The sequence below is a fragment of the Rana temporaria genome, chromosome 8 (genome assembly GCF_905171775.1).
Source record: "Rana temporaria chromosome 8, aRanTem1.1, whole genome shotgun sequence".
In the NCBI taxonomy this organism is placed as follows: Eukaryota; Metazoa; Chordata; class Amphibia; order Anura; family Ranidae; genus Rana; species Rana temporaria.
Window position 1 is genome coordinate 28,877,050 of NC_053496.1, and position 24,563 is coordinate 28,901,612.

Genomic DNA, 24,563 nt, shown 5'->3' on the forward strand with positions numbered 1-24,563 from the left:
CACTAACATGCAAGAGGGATCAGAGGTAAACATATATCCCAAATAGGGATTGAAGATGAAAAACATGGGAAATCATGGGAAATGTAGTTCCAAAACATCTGGGGTGCCAAGGTTCACCATCACTGCCCTACTCTATCTAGTAGTTGATAGTCAATTTAACTGGACTTGTTCTGTAATGTTGAAGATGTTTCGTAGCTTGTCCAAGCCACCTCTTCCATTCTGGGTGACTTGGATAAATTACTAAATATCTACAACGTTACAGAACAAGTCTAGTTGATGACTAACGACCTCAAAGCCTTTCCGAGGTTTGCCAAGCCGAACTGTCCTCAGGCCTTTCCGGCTGTTTACGAGGCTCTCCGGCACCCCCCGCCTCTGGCCGCATGCGGTATTGCATGCCATTGAAGTCAGTGCTGAACAATTTTTTTTAGTTTCCAGTGACTTCAATGGGGAAACTCGCTTTGATATGCAAGTACTTTGGATTACGAGCATTCTCCTGGAAAGGATTATGCACCTAATCCAAGCTTCCACTGTATCTTTACGTGAGCTGATCATTTAACTAGTGTTAATTCTAAATGTCTATTTTAATATTTGTAATGCTCCGTGGCCCGAATACAAGAAGCAATTGCGCCTGCGTAACCATAGGATACACAGCGCAATTGCTTACTTGCCCCGGCGTTACGAATGCTCCTGATTCAGGAACATTGTAACGCCGACTGCAGCCTAAAATCTGCGTGGCATAAGGCTCTTATGCCACGCATATCTTAGGCTGCATTCTTGCGATGGCCGCTAGGGGTCGCTCCCATTGTGCTCAGTGTATAGTATGCAAATTGCATACTAACACCGATTCACAATGTTGCGCGAGCCCTGCGTACGCAATTTACGTCGTTTCCGTACGGCGTGTTTAGCGTAAGGCTGCCCCTTCTAATAGCAGGGGCAGCCAATGCTAAAGTATACCCGACGTTCCCGCGTCGCGACGTTCGATTTTGACGTAATTTGCGTAAGTGATTCGTGAATGGCGCTGGACGCCATTCACGTTCACTTTGAAGCAAATGACGTCCTTGCGAAAGTTTCCCGACGGAGCATGCGCTCTACGCTCGGCGCGGGAGCGCACCTAATTTAAATGATTCCCGCCCCCTACGGGATCATTTACATTAGGCGCCCTTACGCAGGGCAAATTTACACAGCGCACACGCAATTTACAGAGCTGCTGCTCCGTGAATCGCGGGTAGCGCAGTAAATTTGCGGGGGCGCAGGGCAAAAACATTGCCCTGCGCCTCCGCAAGAAAGGGGCAAATCTACCTGAATCCGGGCCCTCGTCTTTAAATAATCAAGGTCTAGAGAACTGTTGCTGGGCCATGGAACCCCGTCACGCAGGAGTTAATATATCTGTGGCTACCTTTGTTTGTTTGTACGTCTTTATCCCCCACTCATCCATGCTTATGACTAATTTAAACTACAGAAGGAGGATGCACTCTAGTGGGTTGCTAAAATTGGATATCTTGAGTGATTAATGTGACTGAAGATCCTATGAAAAGCCTTTTTCTTCTAATTTAGTCCAAAGCTGTGAATACCAGTTGGATAAAACATACGTTTTGGCCATCATCCATCAGTATTAAATTTGGACCTAAAGGAAAGTACAGCAGATTTCTGAAATGTTTATTTTATTTCTGTCTCCTAGTGCCAGAGCTGTATGTCTGCCAATATTAAGTCTAACAGATATCCAGAAAATGATAAATTACCAAGTGACCAAAGCATGCGCTGAGAGCGGATTGCTCACAGTCACTGGCCTGAGTGCATCAGTGCATCAGCTTATGTGAAAATTGTACTCGGCTTATGATTTCTTCATGGGAAATGAGTGGCATGTATATTAACAATGGGCAAACACTCTTCCCTTTTTCATTTTGTAAGAAATTTTGGGCCAGATTCAGGTACGAGTTACGACGGCGTATCTCCAGATATGCCGTCGTAACTCTGAGTTGCGGGGTCGTATCTATGCGCCCAGGGGCGGACTGACAACTCATGGGGCCCCCGACCATTGCCCCCGGGCAATGGTCAGTCCACCCCTGTATGCGCCTGATTCTTAGAATCAGTTACGCATAGATTTCCCTGAGATCCGACCGGCGTAAGTCTCTTACGCCATCGTATCTTAGTTGCATATTTACGCTGGACGCTAGGTGGCGCTTCCGTATATTTACACGTAGAATATGTAAATTCGGTAGATGCGCCGATTCAGAAAACGTACGTGCGCCCGGCGAATTTTTTTACGTTGTTTACGTAAGGCTTTTTCCGGCGTATAGTTACCCCTGCTATATGAGGCGTACGCAATGTTAAGTATGGACGTCAGGCCAGCGTCAAATCTTTTACGTTTTACTGCGTAAGTCGTTCGCGAATAGGGTTTTGCGTAAGTTAAGTTCACGTCGAAAGCATTGACTATTTGCGCCGTAATTTGGAGCATGCGCACTGGGATACTTTCACGGACGGCGCATGCGCCGTTCGTTAAAAACGTCAAAGACGTGGGGTCACGATTAGTTAGCATACAACACGCCCCCTACCAGCCAGTTTTGAATTAGGCGGGCTTACGCCGGCCCATATACGCTACGCCGCCGTAACTTCGGGCGTAAATTGTTTCTGAATACGGGACTTGCCTGTCAAAGTTACGGCGGCGTAGCGTATATGAGATACGCTACGCCAGCCTAAAGATAGGTATTTGTATCTGAATCCGGCCCATGATCTTTAGGGATCGTTAACTATATCACAATTTATATATTTATAGTAGCGTAGGTAATGATCTGGTTACATTGACATTGCAATTTTTTCCCCAAAAAATATGTAGAAGAATACGTATTGGCCTAAACTGTTTTTTATTACAGCAAAAAGTAAAAAATATTGTTATTTTCAAACTTGTCACTCTTGTTAATAGCCGCAGAGGTGATAAAATACCAAAAGAAAGCTCTATTTGTGGGAAAAGAAATGATAAAAATGTCATATGGGTACAGCGTCGCATGATTGCGCCATTGTCATTCAAATGAAACTGCGCTGAAAACTGAAAATTGGCCTGGACAGGAAGGGGGTTAAAATGTCCCGTATTGAAGTGGTTAAGGTGGCAGCAGTGATTTCCAAATTTATAATTATTTTGAGTTAATTGTTTTTGAGGCAACCAGGCAGATTGCATTTTTTTTAAGGAAAGTTGGCAATGTGCATGTTCATCTTAGCATGGCCTTAGTACAGCTCCCTTTCCTTTATATTCCATTTGATACTGGGGCTAATTACTTAAAGTGATTGTAAAGCCTTGATTATTTTTTGGGGGGGAAAAAATAACAAACATATTATATTTACCTGCACTGTGCATTGGATTTGCACAGGGCAGCCTGGATCCTCCTCTTCTCGTGTCGCTCTTCCTCTCTCCTGACCCCTCCCTCCTAAAGAGTGCCCCCACAGCAAGCAGCTTGCTATGGGGGCACCCGAACCAAGTCACAGCTCCCTGTATCAATTTAAACACAGAGCTGCGGCCCGGCCCACCCCTTTTTCCTTCTCATTGGCTGAATGACTTTGATTAACAGCAGCGGGAGCCAATGGCACTGTACTGCTGTCTCAGGCCGATGAGGAGAGGAAATTCAGACCAGCCGAGACAGTCCTACATCTCTGGATAAAGAGAGGTCTCAGGGAGGGGGCTGAGGCGGGCTGCTGCACACAGAAGGCTTTTTATGCATAAGATATGCATACATTTTTATCTATGCATTAAAGGGTCACTAAAGGAATTTTTTTTTTAGCTTAATAGCTTTCTTTACCTTACTGCAGTCCTGGTTTCATGGCCTCATTGTTCGTTTTTGCTTTGATGTTGCTGTAATTCCTCTCTGTTCTGGACACTTCCTGGTTGTCTGTTTCCTGATCACCACAGTACTGGGAGATTTCTCACTGTGGTGACTAATCAAGGAGTTGTGATTACTGTGTGTCTAAAACCCCTCAGCACCAATCAGTTTAGTTTTACAAAGCATCACTGCCCTCTATTGGCTCTTTGTCTCTGTACATCAGAGAACCAGGAAACAACATGCAAAAACTAAACTAAACTGCATGTACATTATATGATTGTTTTTTATCTATTTTTAATCATTTTTAAAAGGAATCAGTTAACTATTATGTCTCTATACCCTGTAAACAGTCATTTCAGCAAAAAAAAAAATTTCCTTTAGTGACCCTTTAAGATAAAAAACCTTCTGCCTTTACAATCACTTTAAGGCAAGCAGGCTGTTCACTTTGGAAGGGAATTTGCAGTTTGCAAGGGAATTTTCCCCAGAGCTTAGTGAACGTGGTGAAAATTTCACTTTCTAAAAAATAACCAATCCTTTACAGGGAAAAAAAAGCAGTATTTTGCTTGCACATGATTGGATGATGGAAGCCATCGGATTTTCTTCTTACTAAGTTGAGGATAAATTCACTTGCAAAATGCAAATTTAAGAGTCTACTTGCCTTTAGTAAATCAATCCCACTGTTTTCACCTATTTTCATAATTTAGTACAGTATATCTCAGTCCTGCTGTTCTCCTGCAGCCTCTTCCTGTCTATGTGCACCCAAGCAATGGCTGCATGGGAAGGGTTTCCTGATGGTGACAACAGCGGACCATGCTTGTGCCATGTGTGTTGGCATGGCTGTTTGTAGTCTTCTTTGAAGGAATGTTTGAAAGAGTGACAACCTAAAATGTTTGTTACCCCCCAAAGAAAATGTATCCTGTTCCTTTAAAGCAGGGGTCTCCAAACTTTTGACTTCGAGGGCCACATTGTATATTTTACAGATATTCGCGGGCCGAAAAAAAAAGAAGCCATTTATAAATTAAATTTATAAATTACTCCTCAGCTATGGAATAGAGCAGAATTTTAAAAAAAGCTGCCATTAGCAGGGCTGGATGGTGCACCTGTATCCTCTGCCCGCACCTAAATGCCAGAGCCTCGTGCACTAGGGCCAAATATTAAGTGTGCACGAGGCCTTACATCAGTGTTCCCCATCAGAGCCCCCTCCACATCTACATCCCCACCAGAGCCATCACTACATCCACATCCCCACCAGAGCCCCCACCACATCCCCACCAGAGCCATTACTACATCCACATCACTACATCCCCATCCCCACCAGAGCCCCCACCACATCCCCACCAGAGCCATTACTACATCCCCACCAGAGCCATCACCACATCCCCATCAGAGCCATCACTACATCCACATCCCCACCAGAGCCCCCACCACATCCCCACCAGAGCCATTACTACATCCACATCACTACATCCCCATCCCCACCAGAGCCCCCACCACATCCCCACCAGAGCCATTACTACATCCCCATCAGAGCCATCACTACATCCCCATCAGAGCCCCCACCACATCCCCATCACTACATCCCCATCAGAGCCATCACTACATCCACATCCCCATCAGAGCCATCACCACATCCACATCCCCACCAGAGCCCCCACCAGAGCCATCACTACATCCCCATCAGAGCCATCACTACATCCCCATCAGAGCCATCACTACATCCCCATCAGAGCCATCACTACATCCCCATCAGAGCCCCCACCACATCCCCATCAGAGCCCCCACTACATCCCCATCAGAGCCATCACTACATCCCCATCAGAGCCATCACTACATCCCCATCAGAGCCATCACTACATCCCCATCAGAGCCACCACTACATCCCCATCAGAGCCACCACTACATCCCCATCAGAGCCCCCACCACATCCCCATCAGAGCCCCCACCACATCCCCATCAGAGCCATCACTACATCCCCATCAGAGCCCCCACCACATCCCCATCAGAGCCCCCACCACATCCCCATCAGAGCCATCACTACATCCCCATCAGAGCCATAACTACATCCCCATCAGAGCCCCCACCACATCCCCATCAGAGCCATCACTACATCCCCATCAGAGCCCCCACCACATCCCCATCAGAGCCCCCACCACATCCCCATCAGAGCCCCCACCACATCCCCATCAGAGCCCCCACCACATCCCCATCAGAGCCCCCACCACATCCCCATCAGAGCCATCACTACATCCCCATCAGAGCCCCCACCACATCCCCATCAGAGCCCCCACCACATCCCCATCAGAGCCATCACTACATCCCCATCAGAGCCATCACTACATCCCCACCAGAGCCATCACCACATCCACATCCCCACCAGAGCCATCACTACATCCCCATCAGAGCCCCCACCACATCCCCATCAGAGCCATCACTACATCCCCATCAGAGCCCCCACCACATCCCCATCAGAGCCATCACTACATCCCCATCAGAGCCATCACTACATCCCCATCAGAGCCATCACTACATCCCCGTCAGAGCCCCCACCACATCCCCATCAGAGCCCCCACCACATCCCCATCAGAGCCCCCACCACATCCCCATCAGAGCCATCACTACATCCCCATCAGAGCCATCACTACATCCCCATCAGAGCCATCACTACATCCCCATCAGAGCCATCACTACATCCCCATCAGAGCCATCACTACATCCCCATCAGAGCCATCACTACATCCCCATCAGAGCCACCACTACATCCCCATCAGAGCCCCCACCACATCCCCATCAGAGCCATCACTACATCCCCATCAGAGCCCCCACCACATCCCCATCAGAGCCATCACTACATCCCCATCAGAGCCATCACTACATCCCCATCAGAGCCATCACCACATCCACATCCCCACCAGAGCCATCACTACATCCCCATCAGAGCCATCACTACATCCCCATCAGAGCCATCACTACATCCCCATCAGAGCCATAACTACATCCCCATCAGAGCCATCACTACATCCCCATCAGAGCCATCACTACATCCCCATCAGAGCCATAACTACATCCCCATCAGAGCCATCACTACATCCCCATCAGAGCCATCACTACATCCCCATCAGAGCCATCACTACATCCCCATCAGAGCCACCACTACATCCCCATCAGAGCCCCCACCACATCCCCATCAGAGCCATCACTACATCCCCATCAGAGCCCCCACCACATCCCCATCAGAGCCATCACTACATCCCCATCAGAGCCATCACTACATCCCCATCAGAGCCATCACCACATCCACATCCCCACCAGAGCCATCACTACATCCCCATCAGAGCCATCACTACATCCCCATCAGAGCCATCACTACATCCCCATCAGAGCCATAACTACATCCCCATCAGAGCCATCACTACATCCCCATCAGAGCCATCACTACATCCCCATCAGAGCCATAACTACATCCCCATCAGAGCCATCACTACATCCCCATCAGAGCCATCACTACATCCCTATCAGAGCCATAACTACATCCCCATCAGAGCCCCCACCACCACATCCCCATCAGAGCCATCACTACATCCCCATCAGATCTCCCACCACATCCCCATCAGATCTCCCACCACATCCCCATCAGAGCCATCACTACATCCACATCCCCATCAGATCTCCCACCACACACAGTTTTGTCCCCCCTCTATACTTGTGCCCCCCCAGCACAGTATTTTCCTCATCACTGTCTGTCTGCAAGTTTCCCCGTATATCAGCGTGTTCTGTGCTGCTTGCCTGCTTCTGAAGAGCCAGCATTAGAGCAGACACGCTGTACTTCCCGGCTCCCGCCCCTTTTACACAGACAAGCTGTTACAGCTAAAATTAACTAACTCTGGTGGAGGAGCTGGGAAGTGCAGCAGGTCTGCGCTGAAATCCCTCAATGCATGTCAGAAGGCAAAGCAAGCCGTCCCTGCAGTGAGTCTGATCACTGAAGCTGCGGGCCGGACAAAACGTCCTAGCGGGCCGGATGTGGCCCGCGGGCCGTAGTTTGGAGACCCCTGCTTTAAAGCATGAATAAAAGCACAGTGCTTGTACTGCTGAGCCCTGACACCATAGCCAGTTTACGTCCCTCCGTCATCAGCAGCTCTCCTGTCTCTTCTCTGTCCTCCTCTCCCCTCTCCCTGCCTGTCAGCTCAGTGTCAGTGCCCGCCCCCTCCCCTCCTGCTGCTGAAGTTACATTGAAAGTATCACACTATCCTCTGTGTTTAATAATGCTGTGTGCCCCAGTGCCTATGCCTTATAAAAATAAGCTGTTCTATACCTGATTTCAGAGCGCCGATCGTCACTCACGTGATCGGCCGCCTCTCTTCTCCTCTCCTCCTCCCCTCCAGACTGACGTCAGCGGAGGTTTCTCGGCCCTGCCCACTGCAGATGTCAGGTTGAGAGAGGAGAGAGGCGGCCGGTCCCGTGAGCGCTCTAAAATCAGGTATAGAACAGCTTATTTTTATAAGGCACAGGCACTGGGGCACACAGCATTATTCAACACCGAGGATGGTATGAATTTAATATAGGGGCATAACAACCACTTTAATAACACAGCTGTCATCCAATACCAGGAGGTGTCTGAACACGGACTTGGCGGGATCACCATGCATTAGTTTAATGAAAACTGCAGATTTACATTACCATGTCAAAGCTTATGAGACTTAATGATTATTGGACATACATATATATTTTTATCTGAAGTGTTTTCTTTTTTTTTGACAGGCAATGGCATATCTAGCTACCATGAGAAGCCGGTGCAGGCTGGCCTCTCTCTGCAGACATGTATGAACAAAGCACGAGACATCATTCCAGTGAGTAAGCACAAAGAGACTCCCGTGTACTTAGGAGCCACTGCTGGAATGCGGCTACTCAGGTATTATCAATGGCCCCCTAAGCCAGCTCATGAGACAAGTCAACTCTGAACTGTGTTATTTTACTTTTTCTTTATTAAAATATATCCAAAGCAAAACTTCATTTTTTGTTTTGGATGAAGTAGTGCCATTTTTTTTGCAGTTTGTGGGTCAATTAAATATTGCATGCGTTTTTGCATTAAAATAACTCATGCAGTGTTTATCTCAGAAGCAGGAAATTCACATGTACCGTATATACTCGAGTATAAGCCGAGTGTTTCAGCAAATTTTTTTGTGCTGAAAATGCCCCCCTAGGCTTATACTCGAGTCACCTTTTTGCGCCTGATCTCCCGGTACCGTCCTAGGTCCCCTGGACCCCAAACATGGCACACGTATAGCCCCCACTCTTCCTCTATAAGTGTGCAGTTTTGTCCGGGGGACCTACAGCCGGGGCGCACCGATTTTTCAAAGTCAGGCACCCCTTCCATAGACTCCTATGTTAAACTGTAATTTCTTTGGTAACTTTGGGGACCGGACCCCAAACTTGACACACATGTAGCCCCAGTTCTCCTCTACAAGTGTACAGAGTTTTCTGTCTGCGAGACCTAGGGCCGGGGAGCATTGATTTTTTAAAGCCGGGCACCCCTTCCATATACTCCCATGTTAAATGTAAGTCTAGTCATGGGCACAGTGAGGCATGGACACAGTGAGACACAGTGAGGCACAGTTTGACATGAGCGCAGTGAGGCATGGGCACAGTGAGGCACGGGGACAGTGAGGCACGGACACAGTGAGGCACGGGCACAGTGAGGCACGGGCACAGTGAGGCATGGGCACAGTGAGGCATGGGCACAGTGAGGCATGAACACCATGAGGCATGAACACCGTGAGGCATGGGCACAGTGAGGCATGGGCACAGTGAGGCATGGACACAGTGAGGCATGGACACAGTGAGGCATGGGCACAGTGAGGCATGGACACAGTGAGGCATGGACACAGTGAGGCATGGGCACAGTGAGGCATGGACACAGTGAGGCATGCAGATGGACACCCTAAGCTTATACTCAAGTCAATACGTTTTCCCATTTTTTTGTGATAAAATTAGGTGCCACGTCTTATATTCGGGTCGGCTTATACTCGATTATATACTGTATTAATTTGTGGTATTTTGCGCATTTTTTAAAACATTTTTTTATTGCAGACCAGACCTCTGGCTGCAGCAGGAGGTAAAACATTTAGCAGTGGTTTTTCTACTGCTGCAAAATGTGTCAGCTCCTGCTTAGCGACAACGGTTCAAGGGACCCGACACCCGCTGGTGCCCTAGCAACCAGTGGCTCACTAGTTCTGGTGACAACCAGGGATTTCCTTGCACTTCCTGTTTTGATAATGGGACAGAGAGCAAAAAAGACCTGATAAGGGTTCTATTTTCCAAAATGGATTTAGCTTTAAGTTGTGTTAGCTGGGTAGCATAAAATTGTACTTTCTTGTGAATGGTTGCAGCACTGTTGTGAATAGGCATGTATAGTTCACTTCTCATATTTTCTTTTCTTTTAGGCTTGCAAACTCCAGTGTGGCAAATGAGGTCCTCGCGTCTGTAGAAAATACATTGCGATCGTACTCCTTTGATTTTCAAGGTGCCAGAATAATTACAGGACAAGAAGAAGGGGCCTATGGCTGGATCACAATAAACTATCTGCTGGGAAACTTCATACATGTTAGTACACCCGCCGCGCTGTCCTCCGCTCAGAGCGCACGCTTTATGTGTTGTCCTGTGTTGTTGGCAATCCAAAAATTGTAGAGCGGCAGCAATTTTCTGCTCTGTGGTTGTAAATATAGGATTGTGTACTGTAATCAGTGTTACAAAAATAAAATGGGTGGTAGTTATCAAAGTGTCTGAGGTGCGAACTGTCCCGGGCTGTCTGTATTCTCTAAGGCAACCAATCCAAATACAACTTTCATCCGTCAACTGTCATTTCTAGAGGAGTTTTTTTTTTATTTTTTATGATAAGTCAGACCAATTGTGTCTTTTTTCCTCGCAATGTCTGTGTTCTATTCTGTAAAATCAGGCGGAAACTAGTACATGTATTATTGTATTTTATATATTAAATCAACATTCTTTGGGATATTTAATTGTTTCCTTTGCCCTTTTTTTTTTTTTATGTGCAAAAATATTGGCCCAGATTCACAAAGCACTTACGCCGACGTATCTCGAGATACGGCGAGTAAGTGTAAATATGCGCCATCGTATATGTGTGCCGTGCCCACAGAAATAGATACGCCTGAAAATAGGCTTCATCCGACCGACGTAACTTTCCTACGCTGGCGTATCTTGGGCGCATATTTACGCTGGACGTATTTGGCGCTCCCATTGATTTTCTATTCACATATGCAAATGAGGGAGATCCGCCGATTCACGAACGTACTTGCGCCCGGCGCATAATATATGCGGTTTGCGCAAGTCGTACGTCCGGCGTAAAGTTATGCCCCATAAAGCAGGTGTAAGTCAGCAGCATCCATGCAAATGGCTGCACCAGGGAACACAGTCGTCGTTTTTTATGTCGTTTACGTAGTACGTGAATAGGGCTGGGCGTAGGTTAAGTTCACGGATAGGCAGTGATCCGTCGTATCTTAGAGAGTAGTTCCAACGTGATTCTGAGCATGCGCACTGGGATACGTCCACGGGACGGCGCATGCGCCGTTCATTTTAAGTACTTGTCTGGCACTCGGCCCATCATTAGCATGCGGTCACGCCTCATTAGCATGTCTCACGCCCACTTCCACCTACGCCGGTTTAGAGTTTAGAGTGTTTCCTGCCGAGAAAACCGGTCGTCTGTTTGCTTACCTGTCCCAGGTAAACCTGTGCATTCTTGATAAGAGTTTGACGCATGCGCGGTAGAATACAAGTTTAGCATGGGGTGTAGCAAGATGGCGGCGACGGCATCGAATGTGACGAGCGACGGATCGTCCTAGTCGATGATGTCACCGTGTTCTTGCCATTCAAAAGAACGGGCGGTTCTTTTGAATGGCCGTCTGTATGCACCGCTTTGCAAGACAAGCTTGCCAGGAATCCCGTCAGGAAAACCAACGTTTTTTTCCTGAAGGGATTCCCAGCCGTGTGTACAGGGCCTAAGGCTATGTTACCATTTGAGTACCAGCCTATAATACCAGGCCATTTTCAGTTCTCAGCACTGTGATTCTTTAACTGATTAATTCTCTGTCTTTCAACGCTATACCCAAATTCATGTATATTTTTTTTTTTTTGAGACAGATGGAGCTTTCTTTTGATGGTATTTATTAACCAATGAGTTTTTACTGTTTACTACAGTGGGGGAAATACTTATACCGTATATACTCGAGTATAAGCGGACCCGAATATAAGCCGAGGCAGCTAATTTTACTCCAAAAAACTGGGAAAACGTTTTGACTCAAGTATAAGACTAGGGTGTCCATCTATATGCCTCACTGTGTCCATGCCTCACTGTGTCCATGCCTCACTGTGTCCATGCCTCACTGTGTCCATGCCTCACTGTGCCCATGCATCACTGTGCCCATGTCTCACTGTGCCCATGTCTCACTGTGCCCATGTCTCACTATGCGCATGTCTCACTGTGCCCATGCCTCACTATGCCCATTCCTCACTGTGCCCATGCCTCACTGTGCCCATGCCTCACTGTGCCCATGCCTCACTGTGCCCATGCCTCTCTGTGCCCATGCCTCACTGTGCCCATGCCTCACTGTGTCCATGACTAGACTTACGTTTAACCTGGGAGTATATAGAAGTGGTGTCCGGCTTTGAAAAATTGGTGCTCCCCGGCCGTAGGTCCCCTAGTCAGAAAACTTTGCACACCTGTAGAGGAGAACTTGTGTGCCAAGTTTCGGGTCCAGGGGACCTACGGCCGTCCGGTACCGGGTCCCCAAAGTTACTGGAGAAATTACCATTTAACATGGGAGTCTATGGAGGGGGTACCCAACTTTGAAAAATCGGTGCTCCCCAGCCTTAAGTTTGGGGTTTAGGGGACCGATGGCCGGCCGGTACCGGGTTCCCAAAGTCCGGGAGGTCGGGCACAAAAAGGTGACTCGAGTGAAGCCGAGGGGGGCATTTTCAGCACCATAAAATGTGCTGAAAAACTCGGCTTATACTCGAGTGTATACGGTATTTGATCCCCTGCAGGTTTTGTAAGTTTGCCCACTTACAAACAAATGAAGGGTCTATAATTACTATAGTTGTATTTGTAGCCTACCCCAGCCTTGTACAGGTCTACAATCTTGTCCCTGATGTTCTTTGACAGCTCTTTGGTCTTGGTGAGGTTTGAATGGAAGAAAGATTCTGTGGATAGGTGTCTTTTATACACCTTTTACACAGTTGTTGTTAAGAGCAGAGGCGTAACTAGAACGAACCTTCAGGGTCCGGTGCAAGAAATCATGATGGGGCCCCCCATTCATCCGAGCCAATCAGTGCCAAAGTGTCAATCAGTGCCACTCAGTAATGCCTGTCAGTAGCTCCTCATCAATGCTGCCTATCCAGTGCCACCTATCAGTGCTGCCTGTCAGTGCCGTCAGTGCCGCCTATCAGTGCCCATCTGTTTTTTTTTTTCTTTAAATTGTTGGCTATTTTTGTTTATAGCTCAAAAACTAAAAAACACAGAGGTAATTAAATACCACCAAAAGAAAGCTCTATTTGTGGGAAGAAAATGATAAAAATGTAGTTTGGGTACAGTGTTGCATGACCGCGTAATTGTCATTCAAAGTGTGACAGCGCTGAAAGCTACAAATTGTCCTGGGCAGAAAGGGGGGAAAGTTCCTGGTATGGAAGTGGTTAAACTATATCTACAATTACACTACAGATCATGTCACCTCTCAGATATTGGCAAACTATCCTTGTTAGCTTGGAAAAGTGAGATGGGGTGAGGAGGGAAGAACATTTAGCTCTACCATGTTAGTACTAATATGAAGCCTCGTACACACGACCGAGGAACTCGACGGGCAAAACACATTGTTTTCCTCCTCGAGTTCCTTGTTAGGCTGTCGAGGAACTCGACAAGCCAATTTTCTTCATTCCCGTCGAGGAAATAGAGAACTTGCTCTCTTTTTGGCTCTTTGAGTTTCTCGACAGTTTCCTCAACGAAAATGTACACACGACCGGTTTCCTCGGCAAAAAAATATCTCCCAGCAAGTTTCTTGCTGGTTTTTGCCGAGAAACTCGGTCGTGTGTACGAGGCCTGAGACTTTAGCCATTGGGTTACATATACTTTGATGGAACCAAGGTCGTATTTTAAGATTTCTAACGTTCTTCCTTTTCTTACTCCAGAGTTCACCTTGGTTCAACTTTATGCCAAATTCCAAAGAAGGGACTTCGGGAGCTTTGGACCTCGGAGGGGCCTCTACACAGATCACGTTTGTCTCAGATGACAATATTGAGTCACTGGACAACTCTATACGCTTCCGTTTGTATGGGAAATCCTATAACGTCTACACACACAGCTTCCTATGCTATGGGAAAGACCAGGCTCTTCGTCTACAGCTGGCCAACAGTATGACGGTACACCACAAACCATAAATAAGAAACCGCAATTTGTATAGAGAAACCAGATAATGAGCCCTATTTATCAAACGAACCTTGTGCCTAGGTTCACACTGCTGCGAATTCAAAATCGCGGATAAAATGCGCGATTTTACCGCGATTTCGCGGCCGCAATTTTGCCGCGATTTCGTCCGCAATTTAATGTAAATTTGCCGCCCGAAATCGCAAAAAGTAGTACAGGAACTACTTTTTGAAATCGCAGATGCGGCGTCGCACTGATTAGGACAGTGCCATTGCCGACAATTGCCGCCGATTTGAGATGCGATTTGACATGTCAAATCGCATCTCAAATCGTTCCAAATCGTACCCAGTGTGAACCAGGGCTGTAGTAAATGTGGTGTTTGTAGAAAGTACCGTATTTATCGGCATATTGCGCGCCCCGGCGTATAGCACGCACCCCCGAACTTGAAGAAAAATTCCTGGAAAAAAAAAATACTTACAGTTTGGATGCCCCTCGTCTGTGTCTTGCCCGTTGTCCATCGCATCCTGCCCGTCGTCCATCGCGTCCATCGGCAGCCTCGTCCGGTCCGGCGTTCTTCTGCGGCCATCATGGTGTCCTCCCCGCTCGATCCCTGCTTCCCGCGCTGAGTTTGAACCACTGCGCTGGCATATACCAAGCGCAGTACACTCGGGTATAGGCGGGCAGGCTCGGCTCCTCTCGCGGTCACGTCCTGTGTGTCCTGTACGTCCTTTACGCGAGGACGTACAGGACGTGACCGCGAGAGGAGTCGAGCCTACCCGACTATACCCGAGTGACAGTGTACTGTGCTCGGTATATGCCGGCGCAGTGGTTCAAACTCACGATTTTGCCCTGATTTTCAGAGCAAAAAAGTGCGCCGTATACGTCGATAAATACGGTAATAACCCGATTCTTCAGGTTCATGCATACAGACAATTATAGGCGCACAGATTTATAAATCAAACCATGTGCTTTACAAATGTGCATTGTGCTCCACTGGCTTTGGGAGTCTGTAAGTGGCAGAACGTGAGGGGAAAAAAGTCAGTAGGAAAGTTGAGTCATTTGACAGATCTGCTTCCTCTAATCACAGTCCATTAAAGTGAAAAATAAGTCTAAGGCCCTGTACACACGGGCAAGAATCTCATCAGGAAAAAACAGTCGTTTTCCCTGACGAGATTCTTGGCAAGAATCTCTTGCCGCCCCAGTGTACACACTGACCTTTCAAAAGAACCGTGGTTCTCTTGAAAGGCAAGAAAGCGGTGACGTCATCGCGTACGACGAGCATGCGCTCGTTACATTCGATGCCGTCGCCGCCGTCTTGCTTCACCCTACCTATGCCGTGGAAGCTACCGCGCATGCGTCAAAGTCATTTCGAGCATGCGCAGGTTTTCACGGCGACAGGTAAGTATACACACACTCGGGTTTCTCATCGGGAAACAGGCCGACAAGAATCTCGATGAGAAAAAAGAGAGCAGGTTCTCTTTTTTTTCTCGTCGAGATTCTAGCCAGATTTCCAGACGAGAAACCTGAAGGCCTCGTACACACAAACGGTTTTCTCGGCAAGAAGCAGTTTTCTTGCTGTTTTTTCCGAGAAAACCGGTCGTGTGTACGAGGCTTTACTCTATTCTTAAAAAAATAGGGGGTTTATTTAATAAATTTGCACTCACAATCTGGTGCAGCTTTGCATGGTAGCCAATCAGCTCCTAACTTCAGCTTGATCAGTCATTTTTTAAATTTTTTCATCTTTACATCTATTAAATCTTCTACCCTTGTTTTAACTTTGGATAGTAAAACGTTTTTTTTCTGCCAGTAATAATCCCTTATACAGCCCACTTCCTGTTTCTTGTCTGGTAAAAAGCCTTCTTAAGAACCGTCTCCTGCAGATATATGTCGGCAGAATGGCACGGCTGGGAACAAGCACGTACCTGTACATCCTCTTTAAGTGCCCAGGTGCGCGCCCGAAACCCGGTCCGAAGCTCCGTGACCGCAGCCGCGGGACCCGATCGCCGCTGGAGTCCCGCGATCGGTCCCCGGAGCTGAAGAACGGGGAGAGCTGTGTGTAAACACACCTTCCCCGTTCTTCACTGTGGAGCTGCCATTGATCTTCTGTTCCCTGTTATAGGGAAACACGATCAATGACGTCACACGTCCAGCCCCACCTTCCTACAGTTAGAAACACAGATAAGGTCACACTTAACCCCTTCAGCGCCCCCTAGTGGTTAACTCCCAAACTGCAATTGTCATTTTCACAGTAAACAATGCATTTTTTGCTGTGAAAATGACAATGGTCCCAAAAATGTGTCCAAATTGTCCGCCATAATGTCGCAGTTACGAAAAAAAATCGCTGATCGCCTCCACTAGTAGTAAAAAAAAAAAAAATGCAATAAAACTATCCCCTATTTTGTAAACGCTATACATTTTGCGCAAACCAATCGATAAACGATTTTTTTTTTTTACCAAAAATAGGTAGAAGAATACGTATCGGCCTAAACTGAGGAAAACATTTTTTTTAGATATTTTTGGGGGATATTTATTATAGCAAAAAGTAAAAAATATTGAATTTTTTTTCAAAATTGTTGCTCTGTTTTTGTTTATAGCGCAAAAAATTAAAACCGCAAAGGTGATCAAATACCACCAAAAGAAAGATCTATTTGTGGGAAAAAAGGACGTCAATTTTGTTTGGGAGCCACATCGCACGACCGCGCAATAGTCCGTTAAATCGACGCAGTGCCGAATCGCAAAAACTGGCCTGGTCCTTTACCTGCCTAAAGGTCCGGGTCTTAAGTGGTTAATTATACAATTTTCCCTAAAGGATGTAGACACTATGGGCCAGATTCACCAAAGAGATACGACAGCGTTTCTCCTGATACGCCGTCGTATCTCTGTTTCTATCTATGCGACTGATTCATAGAATCAGTTCCGCATAGATATCCATAAGATCCGACAGGTGTAATTGTTTTACACTGTCGGATCTTAGGATGCAATACCGCGGCCGCCGCTGGGTGGAGTTTGCGTCGTAAACCAGCGTCGGGTATGCAAATTAGCAGTTACGGCGGACCCCCGACTAGTTTCCCGTCGCAAAGTTAGTCGTCGTTTGACCTGCCCTAACTTTAGTCAGCAATCGTATTGCTGTCTAAAGTATGGCCGTCGTTCCCGCGTCGAAATTAAAAATTTAACGTCGTTTACGTAACACGTCTGGGAATACGGAAGTACGCTACGCTCGTCGCCGTTCGAAAAAATGACGTCATGGCGCGCAAAGCACGGCGGGAGTTAGGAAACGGAGCATGCGCAGTAGGTCCGGCGCGGGAGCGCGCCTAATTTAAATGGCACAGGCCCATTTGAATTGGCCCGCCTTGCGCCGGAGGCCGCCGGCGTAGTTTTCATTGCAAGTGCTTTGTGAATCAGGCACTTGCGATGAAAACTTGCGGCGGTGTAACGTATCTAAGATACGTTATGCCGCCGCAGTTCTATGTAAATCTGGCCCTATGATCCAGAGCAGTAAATATGAGCGTATTCTGAAATGCTTCACATTTTTGGATATGAAGAGTTACAAACTGTCTCTTTTTTATATAGCTCTTTTTTATATATTTTCTATAGCCTGGCAGGTTTTTGTTGCTTATTATCGGTAAGGAAACAGCCCCTGGGGCCCTGGGAACTGCTGCTTACAGGTTTACCTTTTGACCCCTTGAATATAATTTGGTGCAATTATCTGTTCATCAACTCCTAAGTACGTTGTGTTCCACAATGCTGAGAAAAACACACCCTCTGGAGAAAGAGACATGATTCATACATTTTCCTAAAGGGAAACGCCATTTTTTCTCGAGAAATAATATGTCACACATATGTCACACATTTGGACTATACAACCTGAAAATGTATTGGCAAATGTTATCATTATCATACATATTTCAGTAGGGGCTGGCCTCTCAACGTGCGTCCCATAGAATTTCATCAAAAGAAAGGAGGCCATGCACTGCTCCAGGTATTGATTACGTTTTGGGGCGGGGCCTGTGTCCACTGGTTTTTGTTTGTTCAGACGGGTTTTGCATTCCCATACAAGCCTATAGAAATTAACCACTTAAGCCCCGGACCTTTAGGCAGCTAAATGCCCAGGCCAGGTTTTGCGATTCGGCACTGCGTCGCTTTAACAGACAATTGCGCGGTCGTGCGACGTGGCTCCCAAACAAAATTGGCGTCCTTTTTTCCCACAAATAGAGCTTTCTTTTGGTGGTATTTGATCACCTCTGCGGTTTTTATTTTTTGCGCTATAAACAAAAATAGAGCAACAATTTTGAAAAAAATGCAATATTTTTTACTTTTTGCTGTAATAAATATCCCCCAAAAACATATATAAAAAAAAAATTTCCTCAGTTTAGGCCGATACGTATTCTTCTACCTATTTTTGGTAAAAAAATAAAATCGCAATAAGCGTTTATCGATTGGTTTGCGCAAAATTTATAGCGTTTACAAAATAGGGGATATTTTTATTGCATTTTTATTAATAATTTTTTTTTTACTACTAATGGCGGCGATCAGCGATTTTTTTCGTGACTGCGACATTATGGCGGACACTTCGGACAATTTTGACACATTTTTGGGACCATTGTCATTTTCACAGCAAAAAATGCATTTAAATTGCATTGTTTATTGTGAAAATGACAGTTGCAGTTTGGGAGTTAACCACAGGTGGCGCTGTAGGAGTTAGTGTTCACCTAGTGTGTGTTTACAACAGTAGGAGGGTGTGGCAGTAGGTCTGATGTCATCGATTGTGTCTCCCTATAAAGGGGATGACACGATCGATGCGCCGCCACAGTGAAGCATGGGGAAGCCGTGTTTACATACGGCTCTCCCTGTTCTTCAGCTCCGGGGAGCGATCGCGACGGAGCTGCTATAAACGAATAGCCGCGCCGTCGTCCCGGATCGCTCCCCGAGGGAATCCGCCCGCCGCATGCAGTGGAGGGGGGGGTCCCGATCGGACCCCCGACCCGCGCAAAGGCAAGGACGTATATATAAGCCCATCTGCCTGTCCGTGCCATTTTGCGGACGTAAATAGTCGTGCGGCGGGCGTTAAGTGGTTAAACATGTGCACACTGAAATATTGTGTTTCAGAATTTAGTTTTCGTCCAAAAAATAAATTTATTTAGGTTACTCTCAAAATTTGTTTTTATTTATTTTGTTTCGTTAAAAAATGCATTCGTCCAAAAATCCGAATTAATTAAGGTCGAATCTGTCATTGAAGGCTTATGGTGTCTGTCAAATGTTCTAAGAAGATTCAACGGAGCAGCTAAAAGATTTGACGCCGCAATCGTACATTTCCTGTCGAATGTTCCGCCTACAAGCTATAGAAGAATTCTAATGTTGTATGACACTAGTAATAATTATATTTATAAATTATTATTACTAGTCAACCAACATTCAAATTCTTCTATAGCCTATGGGCCGAGCATTTGACCGGAAATGTATGATTGTGGCGCCGTACAGTTTAACTGCTTGTCGAATCTCCTTAGAACTTTCGACAGACACCATAAGCCTTCAAAGACAGATTCAACGTTTGTATGTTTTTCGCTGCTTCGTCGAATCTTCGTCGTTCATGACGAATGGTCTACCCCAACACTGTCTCTATAGTGTTGAATCTTTTCTCTCTATGTAGAATAATCTTGGACTAATAGAGTTAGGTTAGGCACATTCGACCACAGGTTCGATAGACACAGATTGTTATTGTCAGCATCATGTCCAATCTCCTATCTATATCGAACTGTTGTAGCAACGAAAACAAAAATAAAGCATTTTTTTATGTCAGATCTTTCGGATTTCGGATTCTGCTCGTTCGTTTTCATTTGTTAAAAACGATAACGAAAATACCTGAAATTCGGACGAAAATGCATTCGGATGAAAACTAATGCACATGTCTAATGGGTATGCAAAACCCCTTGAAGCAGGAAAATTCATGTATTAGGTGATGGCCGCCACTAGATCTAAGGGATGACCTAGGAGTGTTAACCTCAGGGACCAGTCTTTGGGTTAGCTGATACAAAAAACTTGTAATTGCTAAGTCACTTTCACTTTCTTCATTGTAAACCAAACAGTCATTTGACTGCTGATTTACTGCTGTTCCTAATCACTAGGAACAGACGATCACTCTGTACTTCCCTGTCAGAACAGGGATCTGCTTGTTTACATTGACAGATCCCCGTTCTGGCTCTCTGTGGAACGATCGCGGGTGGCCGGGGGACATCGTGGCTGCTGGCCACCTGCATCAGCTCCCCTGCCATGCAGTGGGCGCGCATGCCTGCTATAGCTGTTAACGGGACCGAAGTACAGCTGCAGCAATTCGTAACTTAGGGCGCAAGTTCTTTCTGAAACGGAACTTGTGCCCTAAGTTACGGCGGCGTAATGTATCTGAGATACGTTACGCCCGCCGATAGATACGAAAATGTATCTGAATCCGGGCCAATGTGTTTTCATTATTCAAGTCCATCAAAAATACCTCCACTGATGCCAGTTTTTTTTGTTGCTCTTTTTACCTTTAATCCATTAATCCACCCTAGTGTCAGACCGTTGGAGTCATCGCTAGAGATAAACAGACTAAAATACATCTTGTAGCAGCATGCTCAATCACTTAGTTGAGAGTATTCTGAAACCCCATAATTGACGCTGAAAAAAAAGCGTATCTCAAACTTAACTCAGCCATGTTTTCGTGCCAGCTGCACAATGGCAACAATTAACTGTTTTTATTGTTCCCTGCACTCCATATCGGGTTTTTATATCACTTGCTGTAAATAGATATTCGTTTCAACAAATTGCACATTCTATAATGCTTCTCAAACTTTTCACTGTGGCAGTTTGGTGTTCGAGGTATTTTTAGAAAAAATATTGAGCAGCCATAGCGTGACAGATAATCAGATTTTTTTTTATTTGGGATAGTTAAATAAAGTGTACAACTTTTCCAAGTGTTTCCAGCCTATTGCTAAAAGTTTTTCTGAAGATGTTAGCCAGCCTAAGAGCTGATTGTAAAGCCTGATGCCTGGATTCACAAAGGAGTTACGACGGCGTATCTCCAGATACGCCGTCGTATCTCTGAGTTGTGCCGTCGTATCTATGCGCCTGATTCTTAGAATCAGTTACGCATAGATATCCATTAGATCCGACAGGCGTAAGTCTCTTACGCCGTCGGATCTTAACTGCATTTTTTTTTTGGCCCGCTAGGTGGCGCTTCCGTCGAATTCAGCGTTGAGTATGCAAATTAGCTAGATACGCGAATTCCCAAACGTACGCGTGTCCGACGCAGTAAAGTTACGACGTTTACGTTAGGCTTTTCCCGGCGTAAAGTTGCCCCTGGTTCTATGAGGCGCAGCCAATGTTAAGTATGGCCGTCGTTCCCGCGTCGAAATTTTAAAAAGTTACGTCGTTTGCGTAAGTCGTCCGTGAATGGGGCTGGACGTCATTTACATTCACGTCAAAACCAATGACGTCCTTGCGACATCATTTGGAGCAATGCACACTGGGATATTTTACAGACGGCGCATGCGCAGTTCGTTCGGCGCTGGGACGCGCTTAATTTAAATGATACACGCCCCCTACCCGCCGAATTTGAATTCCGCCGGCTGATTTACGCTACGCTGCCGCAACTTACGGAGCAAGTGCTTTGAGAATACAGCACTTGCCCGTGTAAGTTGCGGCGGCGTAACGTAAATCGGATACGTTACCCCGCCGCAAAGATACACCATTCTACGAGAATCTGGCCCTGAGGGTTTTGTACCTTAATGCATTCTCTGCATTAAGGTAAAAAGCCTTCAATGAACAGCTACGCCCCCCCCAAGCCTCCCTTACACTTACACGAGCCCGATCTCGATCCAGTGATGTGCATGAGAGCAGTGACTCTCTCTGCGTGCTACTTCTTCCCACTGCTGTCAATCACGGACAGTGAGGAGGGATCGTGGAAGGGTGGGGGCTGAGCCACAGAGAAGGCTCGGGGGCGAGCCTGCACAAGTGCCCCCATAGCAAGAAAAATAAGGTTTACAATCACTTTAAACTAGATAGATATGGCTGATTTTTGCGAGCTTACACGGTAATCTCATTTCATCCTGCGCTAACTGATTTCGGGTAGATATACATGTTTTGAAGAACTTATTTAATTGAGATCTCCCAACTAAAGCTCCCAGTTTTATTTCCACTTTCCCCATTCCTCTATAGCAGGGGTCTCCAAACTTTCTAAACAAAGGGCCAGTTTACGGTCCTTCAGGCTTTAGGGGGGCCAGACTAGGGCCATTGGGAGTAAAAAATGTGCAGCTGTCCAGTGGGAGTAAATAATACCATATCTTTGGTGACAGTGGGAGGACTAGTGCCCCATCATTGGTGTTAATGGAAAGAATTGATTGTGTCAGTTGGAGGAATAGTGCCCCATTGGTGTCAGCAACAAGAATTATGCCCCATTTAAATTGGATGGAATAATGCCCGAAGGGCTGCACTAAGGCAAGCAAAGGGCCACATCCGGCCCCAGGGCCGCAGTTTGCAGACCCCTGCTCTATAGTTAGTGTAGCTGCCCTAGTGCATTAAAGTTTATTGGCAAAAACGTAAAAACAGCAAAGGTCGCACTCACAGCAGAAGACTTGGGGCTAGATTCGCATAGCCCGCCCTAACTTTGCGGGGGCGTAGTTTATCGTCTTTACACTACGCCGCCGTAAGTTAGCGAGGCAAGTACATGATTCACATAGTACTTGCCTGCTAAGTTACGGCGGCGTAGCCTAAAGCGGGCGGGCGTAAGTGCACCTTATTCAAAATAGGCTGAGGGGGCATGTTTAATGTTAATTTTGTTTGACCTGACGTGATTGATGTGTTTTTGGAACGGCGCATGCGCCGTCCGACTACATATCCCAGTGTGCATTGCGGCAACGTACGCCGCACGGGCCTATTGGTTTCGACGTGTACGTAAATGACGTAAATCCCTATTCACGGACGACTTACGCAAACGACGTAAAATTTTCAAATTTCCATGTGGGAACGGCGGCCATACTTAACATTACTATTCCAGCTATTTGAAGGAATATCTTTAGGCCTGATAATGCGTTACGTAAACGGCGTATCTGTACTGCGTCGGCCGGGCGTACGTTCGTGAATAGGCGTATCTAGTGATTTACATATTCTACGCCGACCGCAATGGAAGCGCCACCTAGCGGTCAGCCTAAATATTGCACCCTAAGATAGGACGGCGCAAGCCGTCGTATCTTAGATAGGTTTAAGTGTATCTCTGTTTGAGAATACACTTAAACTTAGGTCGGCGCAGATTCCGAGTTAGGTCGGCGTATCTACTGATACGCCGGCCTAACTCTATGTGAATCTAGCCCTTGGTAATCACTTGTGCAGATCAGAAAAAAACCTCCTGTCACGGCCTGTCCCTTGGGAAAGTACCTGAAGCCTGGAGAAAGCAGGGATGGATGGTGAGATGGATGGTGAGAAAGCCCAGCTGCAGCGTCTTTTATGTTTTTGCCAATAAACGTTAATGCACTAGGGTGGCTGTGTGCTCTACTTTTTGCTACAGATTCCAGTCCACCACCCTGTGGTCATTGAAGGGAACTGCAACACCTAGTTCCTGAGGATTGTCAACACAGACCTTTCCTTTATTTATGAAGTGGTTGTGGGATCTGCGCTCACTGGTGTAATTGTGGTTTCTCTATAGTTAGTGGTGTGTCATGATTCCAGATGCTCCCTATGTTGTAAAAAAAAAATAGAGATTATGAACATACTCTTAAACTAGCCGTAGACATACGGATTTCTAAAGCCTTTGTAAATAGGCCCTTCTCCACTGACCACCTATACACTTATATAAGAAAGCCCTACTCTCGGTACTAATCACTCACTGTATTCTGTATTGTATACATCCCCACAGCAGCCAGCAGGAGAGGGGGAAGCCAACAGTGCTGCAGGGGAGGAGTACCAGGGGGGCACATAGAAGGGTCTGGGCAGCAAGAGAAACAGGGACAGGAGGGGTGAAGGGGGGAGCATTTACATGAGCTGGTCAGCTGTAGTTCCTTCAGCTGCTGAATGCCAGCAGGAGGGGAAGGAGGAGAAGTGGGCTTTCAGCTGCTGCAGGAAGACACAGCTGATCAGGTCTAGTAAATGCTGCCACTGCCCCTCCTGTCCATGTTCCTCTTGCTGTCTGAATCCCCTGGAGCTTGAGTGGGGTCGCCATTGTGACCCCTATTGCTATGCCCATATGTATACTGTATACAATAAGGCCCTTCTCCACTGACCATCTATACACTTAGACCCTTAAGAAGACCCTTAAGAAGACCCTTCTACATTAGGGACATGCTGTCCGTTTTCATCAGATC

General features: G+C 46.5%; 1 protein-coding gene across 2 annotated transcripts in view; it reads left to right on the forward strand.

The window, feature by feature from the left end:
* The window catches only part of ENTPD1 (ectonucleoside triphosphate diphosphohydrolase 1), a 182,973-nt gene that overhangs the window by 138,737 nt on the left and 19,673 nt on the right, over nucleotides 1–24,563 (forward strand). For both annotated transcript variants that reach the window (XM_040361453.1, XM_040361452.1), the window contains exons 4-6: nucleotides 8,565–8,715; nucleotides 10,247–10,406; nucleotides 14,001–14,231. In XM_040361453.1, the coding sequence (XP_040217387.1) occupies nucleotides 8,565–8,715; nucleotides 10,247–10,406; nucleotides 14,001–14,231 (542 nt within the window). The remainder of the gene's footprint in view (nucleotides 1–8,564; nucleotides 8,716–10,246; nucleotides 10,407–14,000; nucleotides 14,232–24,563) is intronic.